General features: G+C 43.5%; 1 protein-coding gene across 1 annotated transcript in view; it reads right to left on the minus strand.

Annotated features, from left to right (window-relative positions):
• The window catches only part of TMEM145 (transmembrane protein 145), a 180,083-nt gene that overhangs the window by 33,186 nt on the left and 124,904 nt on the right, over nucleotides 1–21,993 (minus strand). Inside the window, exons 5-7 of the mRNA XM_077456618.1 lie at nucleotides 20,670–20,771; nucleotides 18,720–18,804; nucleotides 12,651–12,722 (exon numbers count right to left, since the gene is read on the minus strand). Coding sequence (XP_077312744.1) covers nucleotides 12,651–12,722; nucleotides 18,720–18,804; nucleotides 20,670–20,771 — 259 coding nt within the window. The remainder of the gene's footprint in view (nucleotides 1–12,650; nucleotides 12,723–18,719; nucleotides 18,805–20,669; nucleotides 20,772–21,993) is intronic.

Consider the following 21,993-nt stretch of genomic DNA (forward strand, 5'->3'; position numbering starts at 1 on the left):
CTAGGCTCTCTTTTTCTCTTGTTTTTTGGATTGGGTACACCAGCTCATACACGTACTGTCACTCTCAAATTTTCATTTAGCTGTTCCAAAATAGAAATCTTTGAAAAGTCTGTACAAGCTAGTGTGGCGCTCCCTTCCTTTAAAAACTTCCAACCATGGGCGGACTGACAAACCATGGGGCCCCGGGCAATAGGAGATTATGGGGCCCCCGGGCAATAGGAAATTATGGGGGCCCCGGGCAATAGGAAATTATGGGGTCACACAGTATACACACACACACACACACACACATACAGTATACACACACACAGACACATACTGTCCCTGGTTTTATTGACGTTGGCAACCCTGATGGGGCCCCCTAGTGGTGCCCGAGAGCCCCATTGGTCAGTCCGCCCCTGCTTCCAACAAACCCCTCTGGGGGTCCAGCAAGACCACACAGTTGCTGGTGAGCAGCCTCTAGGACCACAAACCACCTATCCAATCAAAAAACCTGCATATGGGCCAGCGCTCCTACATCACAAAGATGTCAGAATACACATATCAGAGCTGCAGTCTATAGCCTGCAGTGTGGATCGAGTAGGGAAAATCCAATAGGGGAGTTGTACAAAATTTGATTGGTCGACCGACTTCGTTACAACCTTCCCGCCACCCGCTGCCTCGATGGGGTAAGTGCCGGACCGACCAGCAGACGGGCGGGGGGTGGTGGCGCCAGCCGCCCGGGGGAGTGGTTGTTTGCCACCCCCCCCCCCCCCCCAAAAAAAATAAATCAAAAAACACCAACAGCCACTGTTGCACATGATTGGATGATGAAAATCAGCAGAGCTTTATTGCATTTACTAAGTTATGGGGGAAATTAGTGCAACTGCACTTGCAAGGTGCACTCTATTTGCCTTTAGGGCTGGTTCACACCATGAATCGCACAGGAACACCCTGCGTGTTCCTGTGTTATTCACATGCGATCTGCGTGCAGTGTGATTTCAGCCCATTCATTTGCATGCAAGTGCATGTGCTACTTTTACTGTTTTCGACCTCTGGGACAAATTTTGAATCATCAGTCCGGAGCACCTGCTTCCATTTTTCTGCATCCCAGCTCCTATGATTTCATGCATAGGATGTGGAAACAAGACAAAGCGAATCAGCTATGCACAAAAACATAGGAACTGGGGTGCAGAAAAATGGCAGCAGGTCCTCTGGTCTGATGAGTCAAAATAAATAGATTATTATTTATTTGGATGTAGCAGAAGGAAGTTTGTTCATGAAGGGCTAGAGAGCGGTACAATAATTAGTGTATGGAGGCAACTGTGAAGCATGGTGGAGGTTCCTTGCAAGTTTGGGGTTCCATTTCTGCAAATGGAGTTGGAGATTTGGTCAGGATCAATGGTGTCCTCAATGCTGAGAAATATAGGCAGATACTTATCCATTCTTATGGGATTGGCCCCAATTGTATTCTGCAGCAGAACAATGACCCCAAACATACAACCAATGTCATTAAAGAGCAGGTCCATCCCCCCCACTGTAGCTGCTGACTTCTAATAATAGGACACTTACCAGTGACGGTGCGTCCATAAGGGCACACGGGCGCCGTCACCTCTCTCCAGCCTCCCCCTATGACCAATGGATAGATTCATCTATCCATGGCCGCCGCTGTCACCCACTATTTAGGTGCCCGGCTCCTTTTCAGGCGCCTAAATTACAGCAGCTCACCCAGGTGTGTTAGAAAAGCAAATAAATATTCGCTTTCCTTGGCTGAAACAGCAGGCACTGTGACTGGGCGCCTATCAGGCATCCAATTGCCTGGAGGAGAGGATGAGAGAAGACTTGGAGGACATGGAGGAGCATGGAGGACACCGCTCGCCGCTGCCAATATAATGAAGGTAGTTGCAAGGGGGGGGGGGTCACAGTGGCAGCATTCGATGGGCACAGTGGTTGCATTTGATGGGCACAGTAGCTGCATTTGATGGGCACAGTGGCAGCATTTGATGGGCACATTGGCAGCATTTGATGGCACAGTGGCAGCATTTGATGGGCACAGTGGCAGCATCTGATGGCACAGTGGCAGCATTTGATGGGCACTGTGTTTGATAGGCACAGTGGCAGCATTTGATGGGCACAGTGGCAGCATTTGATGGGCACTGTGGCTGTGTTTGATGGCCACAGTGGCAGCGTTTGATGGCACAGTGGCTGTGTTTGATGGGCACAGTGAATCTGCAATTGATGTTCTTTTTTCAGAATTTTTCAGTTTGTTTGCCCCCCCCCCCAAAAAAAAAATTTGAGCACCAGCCGCCATTGACACTTACCTGTGCGGGAATCCAGCGATGTTGGCACCGCACCCTATGTTTCCATCGGCTCTCGGGTACTGCTGTCGTCATTGCCTGTAAGGGAAACCGTCAGTGAAGCCTTGCGGCTTTACAGCCGATTCCGTACTGCACTTTGTGAATGGCCCGGTGGCGGGGGAAGGAGGAGTGGGGCCAAACTTCCAGGTAATCTTGCTGCAGCGAGATCACCCGGAAGTGGGAGTGGGTACTTGTTAAAACCAGGTACCCGTTTCCCCCCGAAAGGTGCCAAATGTGGCACTGGAGAGGGAGGGGCAGATAAGCGGAGCTTCCCCTTTTGGGTGGAGCTCCACTTTAAAGTGGAAGCAAACCCTCCTATTGTTTTCATTCAAGGAAGCTGCCATCTTGGCCTCTGTTTAATCTTCAGCTGCCATGGTACTGCACATGTGACCAGTTAAGACACCAACCATTGGATGGTTGACATACCGGGAATGTAACTGTTTTTTTGAAGCTGGTAAATCAATGGATTTACTTCCGCTTTAAGAACTATCTTCAGCGTAAAGGAGAACAAGGAGTCCTGTACGGGTTGGTTTGGCCCCCACAGAGCCCTGATCTCACCATCATGGAGTCTGTCTGGGATTACATGAAGAGACAGAAAGATTTGAGACAGCTGACATCCACAGAAGATCTACGGTTAGTTATCCAAGATGTTTGGAACAACCTACCTGCCGAGTTCCTTCAAAAACTGTGTGCAAGTCTACCTAGAAGAATTAATGCTGGTTTGAAGACAAAGGGCAGTCACGCCAAATATTGATTTGTTTTGGATTTCTCGTCTGTTCATTTACTTTCCATTTTGTCAAATTTACGAGTAAGGCCGCGTACACACGCGCGGACTGTTCGCCCAACTTTGTCCGTCCAACAGTTTCGGCAAACAGTCCGCTCAAACTTAGCATGGACGGACATGGCCACACACGACGGACGAACAGTTTGCTGAAACCGTGCGCGATGACGTGAACGGCACGTACGACGGGACGAAAAATACGACGTCCTATACACTGCATTATAGCTTTCGGCGTGGAAATCCTTTCTGAGCATGCGCGAGACTTAGTTGGCCGAACAAGCCTACACACGAGCGAACAGTCCGCTGAAACCTTGTTTCAGCGGACAGTTTTTCGGAATTTCCGTAAGACCTTGTTCGTCCAACTGTCCGCTGAAACTGTCCGCTGAAGCCCCACACACGAGCGGACTGTCCGCCCAAACACTGTTCAGCGGACAAGGTTGGGCGAACAGTCCGCCCGTGTGTACGCGGCCTTACACTTCTATTTCTGAATGCATTTTTAGTTTACAGTATTTTTGTTTGTTTTTTGCACACCTGCCTAAATCTTTTCGACGGCACTGTCTATTTTCTGAAAGCAGAGAGCCTGGAGAATATAATGAGGGTAGTTGCAAATTCTCATGTCACACAACTGCTGTATATACTCGTGTAAAAGCCGACCCGAATGTTCACATCTATGCTTTTTTCAGCCGCTGCGTTTTTGGAAAGGGACGGGGGCTTTTTTAAACGCAAAATGGTGCATTTTTGGTTCAAAAGACTTCAATGGAGAAGCTGCAGAAAAGCGTGTAGTGTGTTTTTTCCTGCGATTTTGCTGTGATTTTCAGTTTTTTAATCTGCCCAACAACAAACTGGCAGGAAAAGAAACCATAAAAAAATGCAAAACGCATTAAATAACTTGGGTAAAACGCATCAAAAATGTGCATGCAAGAACGCCAAACGCACTGCAAAAAGCACTGCAGAAACGCATCAAAAGCAAACTGCATAGGTGTGAACCGAGCCTTATTGCCACCTTTTTTTTCTTCGGAAAATAGGTGCAGGTACTCCCCCTTTTCCGAGTCAACCCTTGTCTCTGCCCCCTACCCACCTCCGAGCACCGTCCCTCGGTTCTACCTCCCAGTACCACCCCTTTTAGAGGACACAGAACCAAGTATAATTTTGTGGTGCTAAGTAGTTTCTATGGAATGTGTAAATGATAACAAGAAATCCAGTAAAATAGATCCCCTGCAGACAGCAACAACCACCCAGCAATATCTCTCCTAGAAGCCTGCATCAGCAGATCCCCTTCCTCAACAGTAGAACCCACCCCCATCAGCAGATGAACCCCCCTCCCCCCAGCAACAATAGAGCAACCACCAGTAACAATCAATCACCAATAGATCTCACAGAAGACAGCACCAGTAGATCCCTTCCTCAACAGTAGATTCCTTCCAGCAACAATTGACCCCCCCAGCAACAATAGACTCTCAGAAGCCAGCATCAGTAGTTTCATAGTTTCATAGTTAGTAAGGTTGAATAAAGACACCAGTCCATCCAGTTCAACCTGAGTGTCTACAATTGTCCCTATCCCTGTACATTGTACACTCACATCGGTCCCTACCCTCAAGGGGCCCACAATCCAAGGTCCCCATTCATATTCTAGGGCCAATTTTGGACAGAATCCAATTAACCTACCTGCATGTCTTTGGATTGTGGGAGGAAACCGGAGTACCTGGAGGAAACCCATGCAGGCACAGGGAGAACATGCAAACTCCAGGCAGGTAGTGTTGTGGTTGAGATTTGAACCAGAGACCCTTCTTGGTGCTAACCACTACACCACTGTGTCGCCCCCAGTAGATTCCTTCCTCAACAGTAGATCCCTCCCAGCAAAAAATTAACCCCCCCCCCCCCAGCAACAAAAGGTCCCCCATCAGCAACAATAAATATCCCCAAGCATTTTTTATAGCCTCATTAAAGCGATCGGGGAAGGGGGCCACACTATAACAGCCCCATAAAAGTGATTGGGGGTGGAACGCACATTGAGATCCCCAAAGAAGTAATTGGACAGCTCTAGATACACCTGGACCACTTTTATTGGAAAGCCTTTTGCCAGCTGGTAAAGCAATTTTGAGCTTGATTTAACCACTTGTCTACCATGCTGTTTCTAAACGTACCTTAGTAGACGAATGTTTAAAAAATTGTTTGGCTTTAAAAACATTTTCCACTGTCCAGTCCATGTGCCTTCCTTCTGCAGGTTTCAAAGGTTTTATCATAGAGTAGTTCTAAGAGATAGTAGCACTCAATATTTTATTATGCATCTAAAAGCGATTGCTTCTCAGTGGATTTCCAAGGCTGGGACGCATCACACTACAGAAAGATGAATGGCTCTCTGAGCGGTGGTGGCTTCACAGCTGTTCGGGAGCATTGTTCAGTCAACTGATGAGATACTTTAATGGGGAATTAGCAGTGGGGAGCCACATGTGCAGGTTTTCCATTTTCTGTCTCACAGAGTAAAACATCTGCAGTATTTGCTGAACTGTAAATGTAGTCACGCAAATTACAAAAAAACAACGCACTTTGATGGGTGTTTTCTCCTTTACTTCCTTTTGATTATTTGAATTTCGCTTGATGCAACGCAGAAGAACTTGCCAGTTTATCCATTACGTCACTTCTACACAGCTGGTTTGCCTTGTCAAAGTGACGTTGTATAGCATGTGCTAATGGGGTTTTAAGTCATTCTTGATGAAGCAACCAGCACTGCTATACAAGTTGAGTTTAACTAGTCAAACTGCATTGGATGTCATCTGTGAAGCTACCTGGGGAGGCGCTATCCTTCACACACATACACACACACACACACAGGTTACACAATTCTCACTTTGGACTTATAGAATAAGTCTTTAGTTATGCTTTAAGTGTAGTTCTCTCAAAAGGAATCAACAGTAGCCTGACTTTTTGACATGTCTCCCATCCAAGGCTTGAATGCGTGCCTCATAGAAACTGATATAGGAAGTTAATTTGGCTACCATAACTTTCCAAGATAAAAGGCCAGCAGCACGAGCTGAAAGTAGAACTTTGCTAAGGTCCAACAGTAGAAGCCACACTACAAGAGCGAGAGACGGAGACTGTCAAAACAAATAACCGATTATCATGCAATCATTTGGAATGCCTGGAGTCCTGTTTGCTCCTGAAATCACTGGAAAGCTATAACAGAAGCTAAGTGACTTTGAGTGCCATATTTATGCCATTCTGTATGTCTTTTTACTGTATTCTTGTAACTATAGTTTGTATATGCAGCATTATTGTTGAGTAAAGACATATTAATATACTACTTGGTCATTTCCTTTACTCTACTGCATTAATTGGACAAAGTGCAAGAATTAACATAGCACCTGTTAGCTGACTAATGGATAGGGTTTGTTTCTGGTAGATTTGAAATAATTTTAATTGCATATTTGTATGATATTGTATGAATATTTACACTACAGTATGTTCTTTGTAAGATATATGTTGCCACTGTTCCAATAAAGTGAATTACATTTTTGCTAACTCAGAAATTGGCTGCAGATACCTGAATAAAAGCGAGCCTGTTTGGCCTTGCATGGACAGCTCAGGTGTTCACTTTAAATTTACAAGTTAATACTGCACTTTATCTTTGAATTTGTGAAAAGAGCTGCAAAACATGCATTGCTATAGTAGGAAAAGGTAATATCATGCAGGACATATATCTGCAGAGAGCCAACACTTGATCGACCCTTACCTTCATTTACATGTAAATAGGAAACAGATCTAAGTGCCACCATAACATCAAAGTCATGGAGATAAATCTGGCTCACAAGTGCTCTACTGTTAAGACAAACCCAGGATTTATATGATAAACCGCTGACATGCTGCCATAACACCCCTCTAGTCTTGAAGTATTTGTTTTTCTAAGTCATTCAAGCTTACAGAGGAGAATGAGGCTTCAGAATTTTGAAATCCTAAAAAAGATATTGTTTTTTTAAAGGAGAACTCAAAAGCCCAACATTCGGTCATAAAAAATAGGAGTCACAATATTTTTTGCCAACATATAAACACACACTTTGGATGCAATATCAAATTTAGCCTTCTAGAGCAGGGTTTCTCAACCAGGGTTCCGTGGAACCCTGGGGTTCCTTCAAAAGTTTCTAGGGGTTCCTTGAGCAATGCCAAATTCATGCCTCTCAGATTAGTTCCCACCGATACCAATTACCTTTTTAGCAATCTGTAAGGGGGAACTTATTCCCAATGACTGCAAATGTAAGGAGCATTCTTCCCACTGACCATCACACTAAGCCCTTGTACACACGGTCGGACATTTCGACAACCAAATCCGTCGGATCTTGTCCGAAACTGTTGCATACACACGGTCGGACAAAGTTGTCGAAAAATCCGATCTTTCAGAACGTGATGACGTAATTTCGTTACGATGGGACTACGTTCAGGCTAGTAGCCAATAGCTTTGATGTAGAAATTTGATCTGAGCATGCGTGGCACTTTGTCCGATCGGAATTCTCTACACATGATCGGAGTATGTCCTATCGGACCAGTTTGTCGGAAAATATTTCCAGCAAGTTTGAAAATTTGGTCCGACGGATATTCTGACGGAAACAGTCCGATGCATACCACACACAGTCGGATTATCCGACAACACGGTACGATAGGACACATTCCGACGGATTCTCCGACCGTGTGTACAAGGGCTTATGCATCATGAGTTGTAGATGTAGTACCTTTTAGCAGGGGTTACCTGAGACCGGAAAGTTATTGCAGGGGTTCCTCTGTTTTGAAAAAAATTGAGAAAGTCTGTTCTAGAGCCCGTAAAGTCATATTGTTACATGAAATTTCAGTCCGCTTTCGGGACCAATAGCCATTGGCGATTGTATGATCTGATCTAACAGCAGAGCCACCCAGCTTCAATGAGGGCGATCAGTACTGTAGATGGGAACTCCAAGTGGTTGGAATTTTAACCTTTGATGACCAGAGGTCACTGACATTTGGATATCCACACCAAATACTGCAAAAACAAGGAACAGAGGGTGCACCAACCTAGCACATTACCTAGTGATAGCTTTATTTGTCTTAAAAATGAGGTGTGTACTCACAAACAACATCAGCTATAAGGCACATCAAAGTCCATAATGTACCAGGAGTTAACTGGTCACCTAGACAAGTCCCAAGCATGAGAAAACCTTCCAAAGGCTGATGCATTTCGAGGGGCATCACCATACGCTTGGGAGTTCTCTAGGTCGCTCCTAGCCCATTATGGACTTTGATGTGCTTTATAGCCCTTTGCGCGTATATACCTGTTTGTTAATACAAATAAAGTTATCACAAAGATAATACATTGGGTTGTTGACCCCTCTGTTCCTTGTTTTTTGCAGTACTTCCTCTGGGTTTTCCCAGCCCGTAGTGGGCAGCAAAGCCGGTTCAAATACTGGATTAACTGAAGAGTGTGGATTGACTTTTTCCAGTGAACTTGAGAGCAGAAGATTGGTCTTTTATGTCCACACCAAATACCTTTAATGCCGCGTACACATGACCGGACTTTTTGAGAGCAAAGGTCCGACGGAACGAGTCCGTTGGACAATTCGATCTTGTGTGGGCTCCATCGGAGCTTTGCTTGCCAAAAATCTGGCAGACTTTAGAAATAGAACATGTTTTAAATTTTCCCACCGGAACTCCGCCGGACCGAGAAATCCGTTCGTGTGTATGCTGGTCCGACGGACAAAAACCGACACTAGGGCAGCTATTGGCTACTGGCTATGAACTTCCTTATTCTAGTTTGGTCGTACATCATCACGTTCAAATCCGTCGGACTTTGGTGTGATTGTGTGTGTCCAAGTCCGTTCATTCAGAAAGTCCGCCGGAACTCTGCCGAAGTCTGTCGGGAAGACTGTCGGACCTAGTTCGTCGAAAAAGTCCGGTCGTGTGTACGTGGCATAAGGCTTTTTATTGGCTTAAGAAATACCTAAATGCCTTGCTCCTGCTTTCTATTTTAGGATTACAAATTGACAAAATAAAATAAATAAATACATTTGCATATCACTTTTTTATTAATAATTTTTAAAATGTTAAATGAATGTATTTTTTACACACCTTGTAACAAATAAACCTTGTGATTACCAAGATTTTCTGCCATAGTGATTACACAATTGGGAACCCTGCTGCCTGGTTTCCAATCAAGAAGTTTCAGTGACAGCGTTGTTTCAGGAATGTGCTCCTAGTCTTATAATGGAACATAAAGTACATCAATGCTCACGTAACACAAGGCACCGTGGCTGAGAAAATTATTCTACAGACAGTGGCCAGAAACTGGTTAAACTCTAAAAGAGGGACTTCTGGCACCTACTTTTGAAGGGTCAGTCCACCCATAATGACATTTTATTTATAGGTGGGTCTGATGGGCTATGTTAGTTGCCAACTTTTCTTTATCTATCCTTTATCTTGGAGACTACACCTGCAAATATTCTTGTTATGTCTCCATTCCCACATACATTGGTGTTTTATATTGGCTGCAGGTGAAGGCAATTACTATTCACTGTAAACAGCTAAACAACATGGATGGACGAATCTCTCCTGTTGGCCACTAAATGACAGAACGCACCTGCAACTGTCAGAATACCCAAACAATGGCCGCTGTATCTGATTGGATGCAGAGGCTGTTCAGCTCAAAATTTTCTGCCTGGCTCTTTAAACTTTAAAGTCAAAGGATGTTGGGTGGGAGGATGCGGACAGGTCTATATATGGCTCAAATTTGACTGGTTCACCAGCAAAATTTGTTCCATGTATGACCAGCTTTTCACAGCATACCACTGCATCCAATGTGATAAGAATCACTGTATATATAGACACACACTTATAAATAAATGTAAAAAAGAATTTAAAATGTATTTAAAAACATGGATGGTGTCAGTAGAGCAGTGGATGTGTCAGTAGGGCAGAGACTGGTGTCAGTAGGTCAGTGGACGAGTCATTAGGGCAGAGATTGGTGTCAGTAGGTCAGTGAACGTGTCAGTAGGGCAGAGATTGGTGTCAGTAGGGCAGTGGACGTGTCAGTAGGGCAGAGATTGGTGTCAGTAGGTCAGCGGACGAGTCAGTAGGGCAGAGATTGGTGTCAGCAGGTCAGTGGACGTGTCAGTAGGGCAGAGATTGGTGTCAGTAGGGCAGTGGACGTGTCAGTAGGGCAGAGATTGGTATCAGTAGGTCAGCGGACGAGTCAGTAGGGCAGAGATTGGTGTCAGTAGGTCAGTGGACATGTCAGTAGGGCAGAGATTGGTGTCAGTAGGTCAGTGGACGTGTCAGTAGGGCAGAGATTGGTGTCAGTAGGTCAGTGGACGTGTCAGTAGGGCAGAGATTGGTGTCAGTAGGGCAGTGGACGTGTCAGTAGGGCAGAGATTGGTGTCAGTAAAGCAGTAGACATGTCAGTAGGGCAGATATTGGTGTCAGCAGGGCAGTGGACTGTGTCAGTAGTTTTTTATTTTTATAACATTTTCTTACAATTTAAATTTTTTTTTTTAATTTAGGAGCCCCGATGAGGGGCTTTGGTGAAATATCAGCAGGGGGAATCTGCGCCACAGGGGGTGATTAGGGTGTGCCCAGGCAAAACCGGCACACCCCCTGCACATGCCTTTGGGGGCAGAGAATTTCTGGTGGAATCACTTGATAAAATTAGGTACCTAGCCCCCCCCCCCCAAAAAAAAGTGCAGAATAGGGCAGAAGAGGGGTATGAGGACATACAGAGGAGCTACCCTTACCTTAGGGTGATGTTCCGCTTTAACTTTAAGCAAGACAGTGCAGATTTTACATGGATGTGAGCCTTGTAGAGTAGTGGTTCTCAACCCTGTCCTCAAGTATCCCCAACAAGCCATGTTTTGGGAATTTCTCTTAGATAAAATAGCTGTCCAAAATACCAACTCATTGACTCTGATTTAAGGCGCCTGTGCAAGATAAAGGAAAACCTACAAACATGGCCTCTTGAGGGGTATGTGAGGACTGAGGTTGAGAACCACTGTTGTAGAACAGCACTGGCTCTTTAACATTAAACAGAAGTTTAAAGGAAACTTCCCACTAGGGTTGCCACCTCAACCATTTAAAACCGAACAAATCTGAATTACACAGGTTCTGTGGCTGATTAAGGTGATAATTAAACTCACGTAATGCCTTACCTGCATTAAATTAGCGCACAGACCTGTGTAATTAATGTGTTCAGTTTTAAAGGGATGAGGTGGCAACCCTACTTCCCACCCCAGTGCACCACCCAAGACTTGCTCTTTTTTTTTCTCCAGGCTCTGGATGTAGATTCAAGAAGCCTATCCTGGGTTATCATCAGCTGAAAATAAAGGTCAAAATCTAAGCTGAGTTACTTTATTGGATCATCCATAATAGATATACAGTCATAGTGTGTCCAACCAAAGAAACCAAACCAACTCCTCCTTAACGCATTTTACTACAATGTGGTTTGATCAGCATTGTGGTAAAATGCGTTAAGGAGGAGATGGTTTCTGTTGGTGGAGACAAAGACTATTATGGACGATCCAAAAAGGGAACTCAGAGGAGTACAGTTTGGAGTGCAGGTCCTAGGCTTAATTTTCAGCAGACTAAGAGCTAAACATGTGCAATTTGTTTTGTACCGAAATTCGTTTTTTTAACAAATTTTGACAAATTCATTCAAAAACATCCAAATTAACGAAAACCTATCCTAAAAATTCAAAAATCCGAAATAATAACTAACTATTTTAGATAAGGATTATTGTACACATTTTGTTTTTATAAAGTGGCGGCTTAGCTTAAAGTTTGTGCTCAGCGCAGTGGTGATACACAGTAGATGGGGAAAGAGTGAGTGTATCTTTCTTTTAAATAACTAACTATTAAATTATAGGTATTGGAATTTCCTTTCAAATTTGGTTGTAAGTGAACGTAACGAATACGAATTTATCCGTAGTTACGAATTTATCCGAAGTTACGAATTATCCGAAAATAATGAATGTCATATCTAAAAGAATAGAACGTATTGAAGTATTAATAAATAACAATAATAATAAAAACTTTTCTTGTTATTATTTATTATTAATTCGTTCCACTTCATTTGTTTAGATGTGGCATTGGTTATTTCGGATAATTCACAACTTTGGATAAATTCGTATTCGTTACCTGCACTAACCGCCATATTTGAAAGGAAATTCCAATACCTATAACTTAATACTTGGTTATTATTAGTTAGTTATTCTTTTGAATTTTCGTTCTTTCGAATTTTTGGATTTTCTTTCTTATTTTCAAATTTACAAATTTTACCAAATTTCGAATTTTTGAATTTACGAATTACGATCATAACAAATGAATAAAAATAAATAAATTAATGAAACGAAAACAAACAAATTTCGGCAGTGCACATGTCTACTAGAAGCATCACAGTGGCAGTCAGTAAAATAAAAAATTAAAAAGCAATTTGCACGAGAGAGACAGATAATATCCTATGGCACTAGGCAGCCTTTACCCCACATCCAAGAAGTAGCACACACAATGCACCCAACCAGTATACTCACAGCCAAAATAACAGGACAGGAGGAGGATAAGGGTGAAGATGAGGAGGAAGGTGATATCCGTCTCCAGGATCCCTGCATGACAAAGACAGGGGCAGAGAAGCATTATAAATGACAAACATTTAATCCATGTTGCATATGTGGCACCTTAGTTTACAAAGCAAGTAAGAAAAATCCCCAGCTGTGCCAGCATGCTTTTTGGCAGCCTGTGTATAGGTGACGAATACAGACAACACTATTTCACCTGGAGAGAAGGGGGGGATATGTCCCTCCTCTGAGACATTTAACAGTCTGTGAAACATTATTCCCCCTGCTACTCAGGTCTGTTTCACACAAGTGTAAAAAAATCTGGTGCTCTAGATCGATGCTCACCCCCTGCTGGCTGCAAATGGTAAATATAAAATATTCATATTTAATAGTTATATATTTTGTTAGTAGAAATAACACATATATTTGAACTATTTTTTTTAGTACTGAACATAATAAATATACAGAATACCCCTTACACATTTCATTTAGGGTACATGTGGTGCCTGCATTTAGGGAGTTAAAGTGTTACTAAACCCAGGACCCTGCATTCACTATATCCAGTCTCCCATAGTACACAGAACATGGGAATGCAATTGTTTTAGTAAATATAAAATGCTAAATACCCTTTTTTCTCATCAGCAGTATATAGCAGTCTTGTGACTTCTATCAGTGCCTGGTTAAAGTTTGTAGGAGGAGTGTTCATTCTACTCTGACTGTCCTATTAGGCCTGACTCTCTGTCTGGACAGTGCTGATTGGCCCTGTGCGGATCACATGCACCCTCCCAAGAAAAAAAAAAATTCTCTAGGAATACACACCAAACCGAGCATAAAGTGCCCCCAAGGCTCTGTACTATCAGGAGATGGATTGGGGAAAGTGGAAGAAGGGGAGGATCAGAGAAGACAGAAGCAAACAACATTTGTACACAATGCAGAGGATTAACCCCTTAGTTTCCATAGTGAGTATATCAAGCCTGCTACTGCATATACAGACCAATTTTACTATTGTGAGTTTTGTTAAACTTTAAGTTAGTCTAAAACTTTATCTACCCAACAAATTCTCTTTCATGAGCAGAGCACCAAATGCCAAACATCCTCAACAAATCTACTATGTACAAGCTTTATGTTTGAGTGATATATACTGAACCTATATCAGTTATAAAGACAACCAGCAACCACTGAGCAATTGTAATAATCAGAATCTCCACTCCTGAATTGTTATATAGGTGTAATCCTACCCCTCCAAGATTACTTCATCTTGTATTATCTGTTGTATTCTCTCACTGTGTTTGGCTGTAGGACAGGGGCATTTCTAGGTCTACAAAAGATCTGGGGCTAGAGCCCATAGCAGCGTAGTAAAGAAAGTCATGCGCTTGGGCGGGCATACACATGTATATACAGTAATATACGTGTGTGTGTGTGTGTGTGTATGTATATATATCCCCAGAGAGGCCCTCCCCTTCTTACATCAGGTTCCCCAGAGAGCCCCCCCCCTTACATCAGGGTCCCCAGAGAGCCCCCCCCTTACATCAGGGTCCCCAGAGAGCCCCCTACTTACATCAGGGTCCACAGAGAGCCCCCCTTACATCAGGGTCCCCAGAGAGCCCCCCCTTACATCAGGGTCCCCAGAGACCCCTGCAGAGTCTCAGGGCTATGGGCCCCAGAGTTGGGGCTATAGTCCCAAAAGCCACCCCCTAGCGACGCCACTGCTGTAGGGTCATCCTATCTCCCTCATAAAAAGAAGACTAGCAGAGTTGCCTAAGGACCATGAATATGAGACACCAGGGTATGGTTATTAATTCAAGAAACTGCAAAATTGTCTAGAAAACATATCAAATTTTATTGGTAAAAAATAATCCAAATCACAGCAATATAAAAAGAAAAGAAAGAAAAACCACCCACCATCACCAGTAAAAAAGACAACGTTGTCTAATATTCACAAAAATTTCAACGGGCGCCACACTTACATGTACACAGTTCAGACATATCCAATAAAGCTAAGAATAGCAATTAACTGCGAGCAACAGTGTATACACGAAAAGTACTTTTAGGGGCTGGGCTAAAGGGTGTATTTTAGCACGTTTCAGCTACGGGGTGCTACATCCTGAAGAAGCTGGGTTTCCAGTGAAACGCGCTGATGTTACATTGGTTTGCGCCGGACATCACTAGCCACTTACGGACTGGCGCACGCCGATATACATCCTAAGTTTGAAGAGGAATCTCGTTCATATGGCTGCAGCTAGCTTCCATAACCCCGGTATTCTCTTCTATCCTCTTCTATGGCTAGCGGTCTGCTTTCTGATAAGAGTGGCCTCTGCAGCGCATTCGCTGCGAGATCACTTTTATCGGCGGCGGGAGAGGGCCCCCCTTCCTGCCATGCTCCGGTGCCCTCCGCCTCTTACTGGCAGCAGTGGAGGCAATCGGATCTTCACCCTTGCTAGGTATGGAGATGAGTGAGGGGAAGATGGCCCCCACCTGTCTCCATAACATTGCAGGGCGGAAGCGACGTCAAAACGCCCATAGCTCTTAAAGGGCCTTTTTTTTTTTACAACATTTTTTTTATTGCATTTTAGTTTAAATATGAGATCTGAGGTCTTTTTGACCCCCCATCTCATATTTAAGAGGTCCTGTCATGCTTTTTTTCTATTACAAGGGATATTTACATTCCTTGTAATAGGAATAAAAGTGACACAATAAAAAAAAAAAAAAAAAAAAACAGTGTAAAAATAAAAAATAAAAGGTAATATAAATAAGAAAAAAAAACATTTTTAAATGCGCCCTGTCCCGCCGACCTCATGTGCAGAAGCGAACGCATACGTGAATAGCACCCGCATATGAAAACGGTGTTCAAACCACACATGTGAGGTATCGCCGTGATCGGTAAAGCAATTCTAGACCGCCTCTGTAACTCAAAACATGCAACCTGTAGATTTTTTTAAACGTCGCCTATGGAGATTTTTTAAGGGTAAAAGTTTGTTGCCATTCCATGAGCGGGTACAATTTTAAAGTGTGACATGTTGGGTATCAATTTACTCGGCGTAAAATTATTGTTCACAATATAAAAAAAAATTGCCTAACTTTACTGTTGTCTTATTTTTTAATTATAAAAAAAAGTGTATTTTTCCCCCCCAAAAAAGTGTGCTTGTAAGACCGCTGGGCAAATACGGTGTGAAAGAAAGTATTGCAACGACCGCCATTTTATTCTCTAGGGTGTTAAAAAAAATATACCTAATGTTTGGGGGTTCTAAGTAATTTTCTAACAAAAAAAACAGTTTTTAACTTGTAAACACCAAATCTCAGAAAGAGGCTCGGCCCTTAAGTGGATAAAGTTGAGTAAGTATTCATCTAGTTGCTTTACTAATCAGCATAGCATGGCATCATATTCAGCTCTTACGAGGAGAAAGGAACTTCATCTGAGGCCCCTGTAGGCTAACTGCTTGGCCACCAATGGAGTAATGAAAACAAACACATACTTCTCTTTCCACTACGATGATCTCTGTCCACAGTGAGCTATCTGAGTTACACAGCATGAAACGATCTGGCTGCCTCAGCTATATAACTATGCATGGTGCTGTTTGGTTTGGCTCACTGCACCGCGCTCAGTTTGTCGCCATGACAGCGTACCGCTAAATGATGGGAGACAGGCATTGCTGGGACACACATGAACGGATCACTAGTCAGGTGTCATTCCAGAAACATCACAGCTAACTTCGGGCCAAAATAAACCTGCACCTGAACCAGTTCTTTATAGAGAATCTAAACCCAAAAATCTATTACATTGCAGCTTACCAGATCGCAGCTATGGTGGCTGCATTGGTGTTCTTTTTTACACTTTTTTCCTTTACATTAACCTGGTGATCCTGCCGCTAACACACTTCTCATCCACTCATGTCTACACTCATTTCTGTATTGTACCTATAGGAGGCGCCAAGGTTATCACCATAGGTGTGCGCACAGGGTGTGCCTGGGCACACCCTAGTCACCCTGTGTAGTGTAGATTCCCCCTGTTTAAACCCCTAATATTTTACCAAAGCCCTCTAAAGCCCCATACACACTATCAGATTTTCTGCTGAGTTTTTCCTTCAGATTTACCAAAACCATATAATATGAGGTCAAACCTCAGGAGTTTCAATGTGTATGTAATCAGGCAGGCCCTTCCACTACATGGTTTTGGTAAATCTGAAGGAAAAACTCAGCAGAAAATCTGATAGTGTGTATGGGGCTTTACAGGGCTCATTAAAAAAGTGTTAAAGACTAATGCAGCGTACACATGATCTGACTTTTCGGCGGACGATCCGACGGACTTTGCAGCTGAGGTCCGCCGGACTTTCAAATGAACAGACTTGGCCACACACGATCACTCCAAAAGTCCGACGGATTCCAACGTGATGATGTAGAATAAGGAAGTTCATAGCCAGTAGCCAATAGCTGCCCTAGCGTCGGTTTTAGTCCGTCGGACTAGCACACAGACGACCGGATTTTTCAACTGGACTTGAAGCAAGTTTTATTTCTAGGTCCGCCGGACTTTTGGGAAGAAAAAGTCCGCTGGAGCCCACACACGATTCGAATTGTCCGACGGATTCCAGTCCGCCGGACCAAGTCAGTCGAAAAGCTCGGTCTTGTGTATGCGGCATAATAAAAAAAATGTGAAAAAAAATAAAAATAAAAACTACTGACACCATCCACTGCCCTATTGACACCACCCAGTGCTCTACTGACACCATCATTATCAATACACATGCACACACACGTATGTGTTTGAGCTTTGAGGTGCACACCCTAAATCAATAAGCTGCGCACACCTATGGCTGTCACATAGGCTGGACTTCATACTTGTCTATTTTTGTTCATCTGCATTACATGGTGGATGGGACTAGTAGTTTACACACAAAAGATAACATTCTTTGTGCTTTTCTTTCTGGTCACAGGAAGGGACAAAGGAACTGCATTTCTGGCATGCTCAAGGAGTATTTTGTCTTAAAATGCTCTAAGAGTTGGTTCACACCTGTAGCAAAACTGCCAGGGTCTCAAAGGTCACACTGTCAGGGGGGCCAAGTGGGGTTGCTGGCTGCAGGGTTCTGAACTGAGAGCATCTCTTTCAGTCCAGAGTCTGCACTGACAGTTCCACCTCCCTCGCATGGATGGGAGAGGAGAGAGCTGATCTGCTCCTTCTCCTCCCGCGCCTCTCCTAGTGTGTGCACCGTGGGAAGTTTGAAGCTAAGCAGCTGAATTTGATAATTCGGCTGCTGGGCTTCACACTTTCTGCAGTGCACACATAGCAGATGAGGGGCGGGAGAAGAAGGAGCAGATCGGCTCTCTCCTCTCTCATCCCTGGGAGGGAGGTGGAACTGTCAGTGCAGGCTCTGGGCTGTATGAGAGAGATGCTCTCAGCTCAGAGTCCTGCTGAAGAGGAACTGATGAGGAGGCACTGATAGGTGGGACTGATAGGCAGCATTGATAAGCACCGATAGGCGGCATTGATGAGCACTGATAGGCTGCACTGATAATCAGAGCAGATTATCAGTTTAAATAATGTACTGACAGTCTTGCTGGTTAACAGCTCTCCTTTCCTCACACAGACACAGCGTGGGAGGAAAGGACTGCTGATAACCAACAAGTCTGTTTACATGTGATCAGCTGATCACATGGTAAAGAGCCGCTGTGACTGGCCCTTTACCATGATCTATGATCAGCTGTGTCTGAAGGATGGATTCCAGAAAGTAAAACGCTGTGTGAGTCATCTGCCCTTTCTCAAGATGGCCACTGCCAAAAATGCTAGAGGTTGTTTTTTAAAATGATTTCTTAGCATATTAAAGCTCGGAAACACGGATGGATAGGCAAGTTTTATATTACAAATTAATTAAATAGTGCTTTTGGTTTGTGCTGCTTAGGTGCAGTGTAGTTCCACTTTAAGATCTTTTTGTCACATGATACATTTAAGTCTTGGACTCCAACCTGTCCTTCACTTCCATTTCCTAACCCTTCTGTGTGCTAAACATCCCAAAACCCAAAGCAATGTATCATAAATGTAAAATAAATACTGACCAAACTCATCTGCAGAGAAGTGTCTCGTCCAGAAGGATTTTCCATTTGTCAGGGTCATCTCATACTCTAACTGCAGACCATCTCCCTGTAGAGAGTAACAGTGTTAGCAAGAAGGTGTGTAATCAGTACGTGAGATGATAAGAAGAAATAAGAAATCTCTCCAGTTAACAGCAAGCTTCCAGTTTTAGACTGACCGCACTGTGCAATACAGGATGCCAGTACAAGCACAGATTTACACCCATACTAAAGAACAAGTAGTGCTCTTTTATACCTTCCTGGAGCTCAAGGAAACTGTAAATTTAGTATGGGTGTACCTTGTGACCGACCTCTTCCCCCCCCCCCCCCAAGACTTACATCTAGTTGTCGTGTCTTTTCTGTGATTTTTACTGTGGATGTAGACACTTCAACCGGACTTTGGTTCTTTTCAGGAGTGGAAGAATCTCGATTCATTCCTATGTAAATGCCATTCATTATTTGACCCAATGGTCGATGCCCCTTTTATATTGAGAATTCTTGCACAGCTGGGAAAAATAAATAGGTACCTGGCTTTCAGCTCCTAGCGGGCCACCCTAAGCCCCTGTACACACGGTCGGACATTTCGACAACCAAATCCGTCGGATCTTGTCCGAAACTGTTGCATACACACGGTCGGACAAAGTTGTCGAAAAATCCGATCTTTCAGAACGTGATGATGTAATTTCGTTACGATGGGACTACGTTCAGGCTAGTAGCCAATAGCTTTGATGTAGGAATTTGATCTGAGCATGCGTGGCACTTTGTCCGATCGAAAAATTCTCTACACATGATCGGAGTATGTCCTATCGGACCAGTTTGTCAGAAAATATTTCCAGCAAGTTTGAAAATTTGGTCCGACGGAAACAGTCCAATGCATACCACACACAGTCGGATTATCCGACAACACGGTCCGATAGGACACATTCCGACGGATTCTCCGACCGTGTGTACGGGGGCTAAGACTTTTGGTAATGAGGCTAAAGTCCTAGTGGGCTACACAAAGAGGCGGACTGACCATTGGGCCACTCGGGCACTGCCCGAGGTCCCCATGCCACTAGGGGGCCCCGTCAGGGGTTCCAGCCTCAGTAAAACCAGGGACAGTATGTAAAAATTTGTGTTTCTTTTTTTACATCTGTCCCTGAAATGTCCCTTACCGACATCCTTTTGGTCTAAAAATCCTGAGATTATAGCTGCCCCACCTCTCCAGTACCTTCTCAGCCAATAGAAACATGTCTGTGTATACTGTGTGATTGTATACTGTCTGTATGTGTTTGTTTCTGCTGTGTGCCCATAATCTCTGATTGCCTGGGGGCCCCATAATCTCCTATTGCCCGGGGGCCCCATGAGTTGTCAGTCCGCCCTTTGCATTCAAGAAGAACCTTGCACCCACAATGCCTCACAATCCACTATGTACAGAAGGATGTCAGCTATCTCTGGCCTTGGAGGTTCTCATTAGACCAAAGAAGGCCTGGCACCTTGCTATATATTTTTGGGGGATTTTATGTGATAGACCAACACAAAGGGACACATAATTGTGAAGTGGAAGTAAAATGATAAATGGTTTTCCAGATTTTTTACAAATAAATATCTGAAAAGTGCGGCGTGCATTTGTATTCAGCCCCCTTTACTCTGATACCCCTAACTAAAATCTAGTGGAACCAATTGCCTCCAGAAGTCACCTAATTAGTAAATAGAATCCACCTGTGTGTAATTTATTCTCAGTATAAATACAGCTATTCTGTAAAGCCCTCAGAGGTTTGTTAGAGAACCTTAGTGAACAAACAGGGGTGGCACTCCAGGGAAGGTCGGTATGAACCAAGATTCTTTTTAAAGCAAGTATTTCAACCCCACAGCACCCAAATCGAAGGCACCTAAGCTTAGCTTAGTGTGTAGTGAACTCAGAATGTACAGTATGTGGTGTCCATAATATCTCACCCCACACTTGCTGAGCGCTATGTACCACCATCTCTCACGGACGGACCGGAAGCTCCTCCCACTGTTGCAGCTCAAGTAGCTCTGCCCATTCTCTTTTGTCACCTGAAGAAAGAAGGCCAACACGGGTACAGTCAGACTAGGAAATTTGATTATCCAACATAGGACCAACAAAGCATGGTTGAGTCCTATGAAGTTATAGAAAAAAGGTTAACCACATCTGAACATCTTTTATTTGCGTCATCTTGGTTTGTTAGATATATCACCTAAAGTGTCTTGTCATATATGTGCAATAAGTGCAAAAAATACCTGACTTTCTATGGTATCTGCCCCTAATGACTGTTATCAGTTATCATTATTCTCCCTCTGATCTACAGAACATCCTCCCGTATTATAGAAAAGATGAAGTGTTCTCTAGTCCCATTTTGCGACGAAAAAGCTGTTCCTCCATAGATACAGTTTAGTGAGTGAGCATTGTCACCTTAGGGCAGGGGTTTTGTTACTGGCAAATCACCAGGTGAAAATAAAGAATATGTTAAGAACCCGACAAAAAACTGAATGCAACCACCACATCTAAGAACGTGTAAGCTACAATATAATACATTTTTATTCTTGGGTTTAGACATATATTAAAGTGGTTGTGAACCTCAGACATGAAATATGAACAAAGCATATCCCTCTATAGTGTGTACTTGTCTCAATTAAGAGCACTAAGCAATTTTTCTTGACACCAAGCGAAAAATGGTGACGGGGTGGGATCTTCAGCTGATTGACAGCCTTGGCTCTGTTCTTGTGTGGAGGGAGGGGGGGGGGGGTATCCTTTCCCTACCAATTGGCAGTCAGAGCTCTACTTACTGAGCTCTGCAGAGTGTAACTTCAGCTCTCTGCCCCTTTTTTTTATGAAGTCTCAGACAAGATTTAAAATTCAGCACTTTGAACAAATGTAGAGAATAAATGGCTACAGATAGACAAGTACAATATATGTAAGAGGATTTGTTTAATTTCTGTTTATCCCCTCGAGACCAGTCACTTCACTATTTTAGTAAATTTAAACTGCTAAATACCTTTTCTCATCAGCAATATATAGCAGTCTTGTGACTTCTATCAGTGTCTGGTTAAAGATTGTAGGAAGAGTTTTCATTCTCCTCTTACTGTCCTATAAAGCTGCAAACCCTGCTGATTGGCCCTGTACTGATCACATGCGCCCTCCCAAAAAAAAAAAAAAAAAACTCTCTAGCAATGCACACCAAACAGAGCATGTGCAGAGTGACTCCGAAGACTCATCAGTCTTTACTATGGAAAGAGACAACTATTGTTGACATTGATG

This window comes from Lithobates pipiens, unplaced genomic scaffold (genome assembly GCF_037356315.1).
Source record: "Lithobates pipiens isolate NorthernLeopardFrog02 unplaced genomic scaffold, aLitPip1_a1.2 Scaffold_27, whole genome shotgun sequence".
NCBI lineage: Eukaryota > Metazoa > Chordata > Amphibia > Anura > Ranidae > Lithobates > Lithobates pipiens.